The sequence below is a fragment of the Penicillium chrysogenum genome, assembly GCF_028827035.1.
Source record: "Penicillium chrysogenum strain IBT 35668 chromosome Unknown utg000002l_segment0_segment0, whole genome shotgun sequence".
NCBI classification, from domain to species: domain Eukaryota; kingdom Fungi; phylum Ascomycota; class Eurotiomycetes; order Eurotiales; family Aspergillaceae; genus Penicillium; species Penicillium chrysogenum.
In genome coordinates, this window is record NW_026622750.1 from 2,758,091 (window position 1) to 2,768,003 (window position 9,913).

General features: G+C 52.6%; 2 protein-coding genes across 2 annotated transcripts; one reads left to right on the forward strand and one right to left on the reverse strand.

Annotated features, from left to right (window-relative positions):
- Nucleotides 1–212: 212 nt before the first annotated feature.
- N7489_004596 (uncharacterized protein) lies at nt 213–1,922 on the forward strand (the record flags this gene model as incomplete). The annotated part of the gene is made up of 1 exon (XM_056710348.1): nt 213–1,922. One exon carries the CDS (start codon nt 213–215, stop codon nt 1,920–1,922), a length of 1,710 nt encoding a protein of 569 aa, XP_056568769.1.
- A 6,026-nt stretch (nt 1,923–7,948) lies between these two features.
- Nucleotides 7,949–8,794, reverse strand: N7489_004597 (uncharacterized protein; the record flags this gene model as incomplete). Its single annotated transcript, XM_056710349.1, has 2 exons — nt 7,949–8,518; nt 8,624–8,794. 2 exons carry the CDS (start codon nt 8,792–8,794, stop codon nt 7,949–7,951), a joined length of 741 nt encoding a protein of 246 aa, XP_056568770.1.
- Between the last annotated feature and the right edge of the window lie 1,119 nt (nt 8,795–9,913).

The window sequence follows — 9,913 nt, forward strand, 5'->3', positions numbered from 1 at the left end:
ATGGGGTCTGCAAAAGTCTAGAATGGCGCTGTCGTCCACTTCGCTAGTGGCTGAGGTAATCTGACGTCATGTCGCACCAACTTGGCTGTTATGACCCAGCACTTCCAGTACTTTCAACATGCGCAGCTTGGTACTCACGGTCCCTTTCCTACAGATGAAGGGGCGCTGAGCGGCACTGTATCAGCTCGACCTTCCGCGGCTGTTGGCACACGATGGCGGATACTCAAAACCCAGAAGACCTCGACAACCAAGCAGAAGTCATTTCCCGGCATCTGCATCCCCGATTTACCGGAGCGCCTGACGCCATCATCGAACAGGATGATGATCGGCGTGGTGGAAAAAGTTCAGGCCACGATGAGAACCAACAGTCCTCTCTCAAATTGCAAGGCGGCGATATACATCGCGACATCTATCGTATCGAAGCCCGCTCGAAACGGGCCGGATTGAATCAGCGCGCGGCAACTTTCTCGTACTCTCCCAGACTGGAAGCGGACTCTGACCCCGATACCACGATACGCAATGAGCCAGGAGCCTTTCGCCGGCAATATGTGTGGCGTTCGAAGCGTAGCTTCAACCACATATCTACACCCAAGAGTTTCGTGGACTTTCTACAACTATACGGCAGATTCGCCGGTGAAGACTTAGCTGAGTCGGAAGATGATACAGATGCTGAAAGTGCTGGGGCACAGGTTGATGACGCAGAGGCGGAAAGGAGACCATTGCTTGCCCGTCGTGAGACCTCTCGAGGGGACGCGTCAGACGTGAAAACTTTCTTCACACTCCTCAAGGCCTTCATAGGAACAGGCATCATATTTCTTCCCAAGGCGTTCAGCAATGGTGGTATACTCTTCTCATCTATTGCGCTCATGACGGTCTCGATCATGACAACCGCCTCTTTCCATTTGCTGCTACAATGTCAGAGACGCTATGGCGGCGGCTATGGCGATCTTGGAGAGTCTATTTCCAGCACGCATCTTCGTTCCCTTATTCGCATTTCCATTACTACGTCGCAGCTTGGTTTTGTGTGTGCCGGCATTGCTTTTACCGCGGACAACCTGCTTTCGTTTGTGGAGGGCGTGGCGACCGATTTTATCCGCACACCGTCGTCGATTTCTTTTATCGTTGCCCTCCAGTCGGTGGTCCTCGTGCCTCTCGCCTTGATTCGCAAGATCTCCCGTCTCGGAATGGTAGCATTACTTGCAGATGTCTTCATCTTCATCGCCATTGGGTACATATACTACTGCGATCTTTCGAAAATCTCTCGCCATGGCCTAGAGCCCACAGTCAGGCTGTTCAACACCGACAGATTTATCCTCATGATCGGGTCGTCTGTATTCTTGTTCGAGGGTATAGGGCTGGTTCTTCCTATCCAATCTTCGATGTCACACCCAGACCATTTTGGTCGCATCCTCAGCACTGTCATGGCTCTTATCACTTTCCTTTTCGCTTCCGTCGGAGCTCTCTCATATGGGGCGTTCGGCAGCCAGACGAAAATCAATATAATCAGCAACTTCCCACAATCGGATCAGTTCGTCAATTTTGTTCGGTTATCCTTCTCGCTAGCCGTTCTTGCGGGCACCCCAGTGCAGCTTTTTCCTGCCTTGCAGATTCTGGAAGGAAGGCTATTCGGCCGCAAGTCTGGGCAGCGATCCCCCTTTATAATGTGGACGAAGAATATGTTCAGAACCGGCATCGTCGTCCTTTGTGGCTTGGTTGCAGCACTAAGCGCCACCGCATTGGATAAATTCGTTGCCTTGGTGGGATCCGTTTTATGTGTTCCTTTGATATTTGTCTATCCGGCGTATTTACATTGGAAAGGTATCGCCAATACTAGGTGGGCAAAAGGAAGAGATATAGTGATCATTATCATGGGGGTCATCTGCATGATTTATACCACTATCGTGACTGTGTCTTCCTCATGATGTATGATGACTTTATCTGCACGTGTCCGACGAAAATAAAAGCTGAAACCCTTTACTTAAATTGAATCAATCACTGCAACACTTACTACTGCCCTCAACAAGTAGTAAAGGTGGCTGCCGCTAAAAACTGGAGCTACATGAAGAAAAAACTCCGCGTCCTTTTGGGACAGCACAGTCTGCTAGTCGTGGCAAATGAAGAAGTATGCGAGTCCGCCAGCGTCGTGCTTTCGTCTCATATATGAGGACGCCGATACAGTCACAACATTCGGCCAGGGGGTGGACTCTCTGCCGGTTGCTGCGGTAAACTTAACACCAAGTGTCTGCTGGGTATCACCGCCCTAGATTATAAGTCGATCCATTGTTCTCTCTAACCATGCATTCCAACGATGACTGAGAAATAGTTTGCCAAGCCAGCCGTGTCCTCCATACTGCCTATCCATGCGATATGCTGATCTGGCCGACATAGTACCAAATGTCCTGGACCGCCTTCATCAATGTCGTATCCTGTATAAGCTTGGTTTCTGTCATGAGCGAATACCTTACAGTAGTCCCACCCCATGGTGTCATCAAAAGGACGGAAAATCTCTGGAAGATCCAGCAGATTGACCGCGCTTATGGGGCTTGACTGTATGAGGAGCAACTCAACAAGAGGACAGTGCCCTTCCGAAATATAAATATCCAGGAATACCAAATCACCACATGTAATCTCGCCTGGAGAGGGAAAAGCCATTCACCGCAGGTGCCAGCATACAGAGCGGAAATCATCTTCATCATTTCATCTGTTTGGTTGTTCTCAAACGGTATTTTTAGTAAGCACCAGACCTGATGTAGTTAGTTGAAACACCCCTGCCCATAGAGATCCTCTTATTCGACAGTCCCATATGTGCTAAGCGAAATAGAGATTAAGGGTGAGTCTGGCCATATGTAAAAAGAAACAAAGAGAATAAAGTTGTGAGGCTGATTTCAGGCGGATCTGTAGCAAGACTAGAGATTAAGCAAGTCGCCTCGAACTCAGTTCGGAAGTGAGGACTGTACATGGAGAGGCTGGGAATTGACTCAACTGTGATCGATCCCCAAGTGTGGAATTGAGAATTTCGAAGCCAGAGAGCGAGGACGTTTTGTGGAAAGCCACGTGGCGGTAATACCGACTTCTTGTACTGTGAGCAATGGCGGAACGGGCCGCGATGCGAACCCCTGAACCGCCCGACCGCGACGAACGCGAAGATTCGCCGCCGCGACTAGCGAGACCGAAACGCACCACCCGACCACCGAACAACTACGCTCGCGAGCAGAAAATCGATATTGAACGGAGAAAGACGCGCTCCCAACAGAAGAAGGCGCCAACCGAGCAAGAAGAACGTATTTCGGCAACTTCGGGCGACTCCTCGACCGAGGAGGAGAACCTGAGCGTCGCCAGGATCGTAAAGGAGCTGGTAAAACTCAGGAGAGAGATCAGACAACGAGATGAATTATACAAGGAAGAACTTCGGAAGGTCAAAGAAGAGTTTAGCGCCGCCCTTGCGGAAGTGCGGCACGAGCTACAGACATTGACAGACACATGCGCAACACCACAACTCCACCCTGAGGCATGCTCTCGGGACAGTCATGGCGAGATTCTTCGTGAGATCCTGACTCTGCGCGAGGAAGTCAGCGTCCCCGTTCCCATGAGTTCCCCGTCCTACGCATCGATTGCCCGCACGCCCCCGCTCAGCCACCCAAACAACATGCGGACTCCCCCAGCAGTGAACACAAGACCAACTACTCTCACAGAGACGCTGTACTGTACGATAGACACCTCGAAGTTGGTTGAAGAGAACGAGAAAATATCCGCAGGTCTGATTAGGACCACAATCGAGACAAACGTCCGGACAATGGAAAATCACACTCCAGTGGCGCTGTCGCGCGGTCACAGTGGATCCAAGAAACACTAACCGAATCAGAGTCGCCTGCCGCGATGAAGACGAACATCAGCTAGTGAAACAAGTGGCGGAAACCAAGATCGGGGCGCGAGCCCGGGTGCTGCGGGACGAGCTCTACCCGATCAAGGTCGACAGCGTCAAGAGGGCTGCAGTACTGGATGAGAACCACAACGTCTTAGCAGGAGCGGCAATAGCCCTGGGCGAAGAGAATGAAGCCACGGTCGCCAAAATCACATGGCTCAGCAGCAAGGAGGCCGCGAAGCCCTATGGATCGATGGCCGTGTACCTAACCAAATCAACTGACGCGCGGAGACTCCTGGCTGATGGATACTTCCACGTTGGAGGAGAATCGGGGACAACCAGCGTCTTCGAGTATCGGCCGCGGCCAATGCAATGCTACAACTGCCAGGAGATTGGCCACAAGGCTTTCCAGTGCAAAAAGACCCAGAAGTGTGCAAGATGCGCCGCAGAGGGCCACCATCACAGTCATTGTGTTCAACCGGTTCTAAAGTGCATTCCGTGTGGTGGGCCACATGAATCGTTCAGCAAGAACTGCCCGAAGCTCTACCCGCCACGCAATGAATGAAACGCTCCGAGTGATGCAACTGAATGTGAGGAAACAGGGAGCAGTGCACGAAAGCCTCATGAACGACAAAAATACCCAAAATGCAGTAGCACTAGCGATCCAAGAACCCCAGGCGAGGAGGATTCAAGGCCGGCTCTTGACCACCCCGATGGGGCATCATAAATGGACCAAGATGGTTCCTTCCATATGGAGGGAAGGGAGATGGGCGATCCGAAGCATGCTTTGGATCAACAAGGAAGTGGAAGCGGAGCAAGTGCGGATCGAGTCGCCGGACCTAACAGCGGCCGTGATTCGCCTTCCTGAACGACGGATTTTTATAGCATCGGTTTACGTAGAGGGAGGGGATGTCTCTGCGTTGGACGACGCATGCGATCACCTCCGGAAAGCAATCACAAAGATACGGCGAGATACGGGGACGGTGGTGGAGATCATGATCGTGGGGGACTTTAATCGCCATGACCAACTGTGGGGAGGAGACGATGTGTCCTCGGCCAGACAGGGCGAAGCGGATCCAATTATCGACCTCATGAATGAAATTGGACTCAGCAGCCTGCTTAAACGAGGCACCAAGACATGGCACGGCGGGGGATATTCTGGGGACTGCGAGTCGACGATCGACCTCGTTCTCGCCTCGGAAAACCTGACGGACTCGATGATCAAATGTGCGGTCCATGGAACGGAGCACGGCTCGGACCACCGTACCATTGAGACCGTTTTTGACGCGCCTTGGACAGCCCCAAAGCCGACAGAACGCCTGCTTCTGAAGAATGCACCGTGGAAGGAGATCAATGCCAGAATCGCAAGGACGCTAGCTGCCACTCCGGTGGAAGGCTCCGTACAGCAGAAAACCGATCGGCTCATGTCTGCGGTGTCGGAAGCGGTGCGTGCGTTGACGCCGAGGGCCAAACCGTCACCGCACGCAAAGCGATGGTGGACGGCAGATCTGACACAACTCCGTCAGATATACACGTATTGGAGAAACCACGCCCGCTCGGAACGACGGACAGGGCGAAAGGTGCCCCAGCTGGAGGACATGGCCGCAAGCGCTGCGAAGCAATACCACGACGCAATCCGAAAACAAAAGAAAAAACACTGGGATGCGTTCCTGGCCGACAACGACAATATCTGGAGAGCTGCCAAGTATCTGAAATCAGGAGAAGACGCAGCCTTCGGGAAGGTACCGCAGCTTCTCAAAGCAGATGGAACGGTTACCACCGATCATGAGGAGCAGGCGGAAGAATTACTGACCAAATTCTTCCCACCGCTGCCGGATAGCATTGACGATGAGGGAATCAGACCACAAAGAGCGCCGGTAGAGATGCCAGCCATCACCATGGAAGAGATAGAGCGGCAGTTGCTCGCAACGAAGTCTTGGAAGGCGCCAGGCGAGGATGGCCTGCCGGCCATAGTGTGGAAGATGACCTGGCCCACGGTCAAACACCGGGTCCTCGATCTCTTCCAGGCGTCACTGGAAGAGGGCACGCTGCCGAAACAGTGGAGACACGCAAAGATCATTCCGCTGAGAAAACCGAACAAGGAAGACTACACCGTCGCCAAGGCATGGAGGCCGATCTCACTGCTCGCAACACTGGGCAAGATACTGGAATCGGTGGTAGCAGAAAGGATCTCGCACGCCGTGGAGACCCACGGCCTGCTCCCGACTAGCCACTTCGGGGCCCGAAAGCAGCGATCCGCGGAGCAAGCACTCTTACTCCTACAGGAGCAAATCTACGCAGCATGGCGAGGGCGACGGGTGCTGAGCCTGATCAGCTTCGATGTCAAAGGGGCCTACAATGGGGTCTGTAGGGAACGATTGATCCAGAGGATGAAAGCGCGAGGTATACCGGAGGTTCTGCTGCGGTGGGTTGAGGCGTTCTGCTCGGGACGGACGGCAAATATCCAGATCAATGGGCAGGAGTCTGAGGTTCAGACCCTTCCACAGGCTGGGTTACCTCAGGGCTCACCCCTGTCTCCGATCCTATTCCTCTTCTTCAACGCAGACCCCGTACAGAGGCAGATCAACAGTCAAGGAGGAGCAATTGCTTTCGTGGATGATTTCACCGCATGGGTGACCGGACCAACCGTGCAGAGTAATCGGGAAGGTATCGCAACAATCATCAATGAAGCGCTCGACTGGGAAAGGAGGAGCGGCGCAACTTTCGAAGCAGACAAAACAGCCATTATACATTTCGCACCCAAGGCCCGCAAAGTGGACCAAGAGCCGTTCACTGTCAAGGGGCAGACGGTCGATCCCAAAAACAAGGTCAAAATCCTGGGGGTCCTGATGGACACGCGACTGAAGTACAAGGAGCATATTGCAAGGGCAGCATCTAAGGGCCTGGAGGCTGCGATGGAGCTACGACGGCTCCGAGGCCTCTCCCCAGCGACCGCACGGCAGCTCTTCACAACGACCGTGGCTCCGGTGGTGGACTATGCATCTACTGTTTGGATGCACGCATTCAAGAATAAGAACATCGGACCGATCAACCGAGTGCAAAGGGTAGGCGCACAAGCAATTGTGGGGACATTCCTCACAGTTGCGACCAGCGTAGCGGAGGCCGAGGCCCACATTGCCACGGCACGACACCGATTCTGGAGGCGGGCCGCGAAGATGTGGACGGACCTGCACACGCTACCGGAAACCAATCCTCTCCGCAGAAACACAGATCGGATCCGGAAGTTCAGGAGGTACCACCGCTCACCGCTATACCAGGTAGCGGACGCGCTGAAAAACATCGACATGGAATCACTGGAAACCATCAACCCGTTTACGCTGGCACCATGGGAAGCCCGCGTGCAAATTGATGATGAGGCCAGTCCCGAGACATCGGCTATGCCAGGCGGATCAATGCAAATCGCGTTCAGTAGCTCGTCACGGAATGAGCTGGTCGGATTTGGGGTGGCGATCGAGAAGCAACCACCTCGTTATCGGAAAGTGAGGCTGAAGGTCTTCTCCGTCACGGTGGCCGCGAGAACCGAGCAAAATCCATTTTCCGCGGAGCTGGCGGCAATGGCGCATACACTCAAGACACTGGTGGGATTGAAAGACTTTAGGATCACACTGATCACGACCAACAAAGCGGCGGCACTCACACTGAGGAGCCCTCGACAACAGTCGGGTCAGGAATTTGTCTGCCAAATCTACAAGCTGATGACAAGACTGCAGAGGCATGGAAATAGTTAGATTCGGTTGCTTCCGACGGATCAACGCATCATCTCCCCGGGCTGTGGGCCCTGCCGCTAACCACATTCAGCGGCCATGGAACATTCTCTCCGCCTTCCAAGCTGCGCTTGGCGGAGCAATCGTCAAAGGATTTACGTCAATATTTTTTCCACGGCAGGACATCGGAAACCATTTTTTTTCTATTTTTACTGTTGTGATGGAATGGCTGTGGCGTTACTGAAGATAATCTCATGAGCTATCTACCTGCGTAGTGGCTATATAAACCGACTAGCCGGTTCCTCCATAGTAAAGCCAGGACCGCCGGAAACGCTGAATTTGCCATGTTTCCCACAAGTGATTAATATTGGTTGATTGAAACTGGCGCCTCTTGAGTTACAAGGGGATAATCACTCGAAGCAGAAAACCCGGGCAGGGCATTGTGACCTAGAGTTCCAAGCGGGCCATCCTGCTCGGGCCAACTTCCGTGGATGCCTCCCGAGCTAGGCAAGTAGGATGCCAGTCTACGGTTCTGGAGGGCGTCGATCGTGTTCCAGAACCGAGTAGTCGCCGATACTAGCTCGCCATGCGTTTGATGCAAGACCGGCTGAATATCGTGCCATGAGACCAGGCCCTGCATGGTGGCGTGAGATGACTCCTGCGCCTGCTGCAATTGGCAGAGCTCTCGTTCAAGCCTCTGGTTCTCTCCCAAGGCTTTGTCTTTTGCTGTGATAGCCTCCTGTAGTTTCGAGGTCTCCTGGACCTTTTGAGCATCCAAACGCTGCATCGACTGGGAATCATGGGCTCTTTCTTCGTCTATCTCCTCAAGGGCCAGCTGGACCTCCTTTTGGATCTGGTCCATCACATCTAGGCACTTTCGGTGGGTCGCTTCATGGTCTTTCTTTCGGGTGCTTTTCGCTGTAGAATGCCCCTAAAAGCTAGCGTCAGCAAGGTGTAGTTATAAACGACTGATGGGATAAAGTAAAAGAATACAACGCAGCTCGAGCAGGTGAAGGAAAAACAGAGACTAACATACCAGCCCTTTGTGATTCCCTACCGCCTTGAGAGGGTTACGTTCCGCCTTGGACCTAGAGGCCGTGGACCGAGCAGAACAAGGCGAGGAGGCACATGCCCTGGCAGTCCCGGGTTTCGTTGTGGCAGTACCGCAGCCTGCACCTCGCCGAGAGGGCTTGTGGTCTTTTGCCATGCTGAATCCTTCCGTTCGGTGAATGAATGTGGATTTAGTGAGACGCCGGGCAAAGTGAAGGAATTTGATCGCAGTGGCCTTCTGGGGAGTTTCGACTTTAAAGGTTTAGGTGGGGACAATCAAAAACCTTGAAACGAGGTGAAAGCGTGACTCCTCCTGCCAAGCATCGGCATCATGAGCCTGAAAGCCAAGTGCCCATTGACACAGGGGCCCCACGGTGCGCTAGCGCGAAAGCACAAGATCTGCGGTTCTATTGTGGAGGAAGTGATCGACTGCCCCGTACCGGGATCTACGTTGAGGTATACGGTTGTGTCTCAGTATCAACTAGAGTCGAACCATCCGAGCCGCTCTTGGAAACAAGAAGGGCTCTCTGGCCTCAGCCATGTGTGGTGTAGTTGTACTATTGTCCTAGATGTAACTTCGACTATTTACACGGTCCCACTATTACAATAGTTTCCAAAAGTTGGGCCATAAAGACATCCATTTCATTCGGAGAAGAAAACAATCCAGAAATCATCTTAGGACATGTATAGGGCTTCGTTCTATGGAACTAGGATTTGGAATCCAAGTTGGACCAACCATTGCCGCTGTCGTGCTAAATTTTCCTTCGTCGAAGCTCACCACGGTTCCATAACTGGCTATGAGACTTCTAGATCGTGTCGAAAAAGTTATAACAGGAACCTGGGCTTAGTTTCCAGGGCAACTATTTGAGGCATTTCAGCTACCAAGGCTCATTAGCTGTGGTCCACGACGATCGCCATTTTACCCCACAAGATTGTAACGCTACTATCACACTCTGATAAGGCCCTGGACAAAGTAAGCTCTTGCGGGACCAATCAATCACCGCGCGTGAACACGGACCAACGCTGGTACGGTCCTGTGATAAAAAACTCGGCGATGACCCACGGGACAATAGATCAAGGAGGTTCTATTTGTAGCCCAGAGAAGAAATAGCAAATTTTTTCAATGGTCAGACACGATTCACAAGCCCAGTCTCGACAGAACAGTAATGATGCAACATACCTTTGTTGCTTGGTCCTTCTGAAGAGGCCACCCTCATAGGTACGGTAGTTGAGGTATTTGGAATATCACGCAGGTGTCCAGCAAAAGAATGGTACG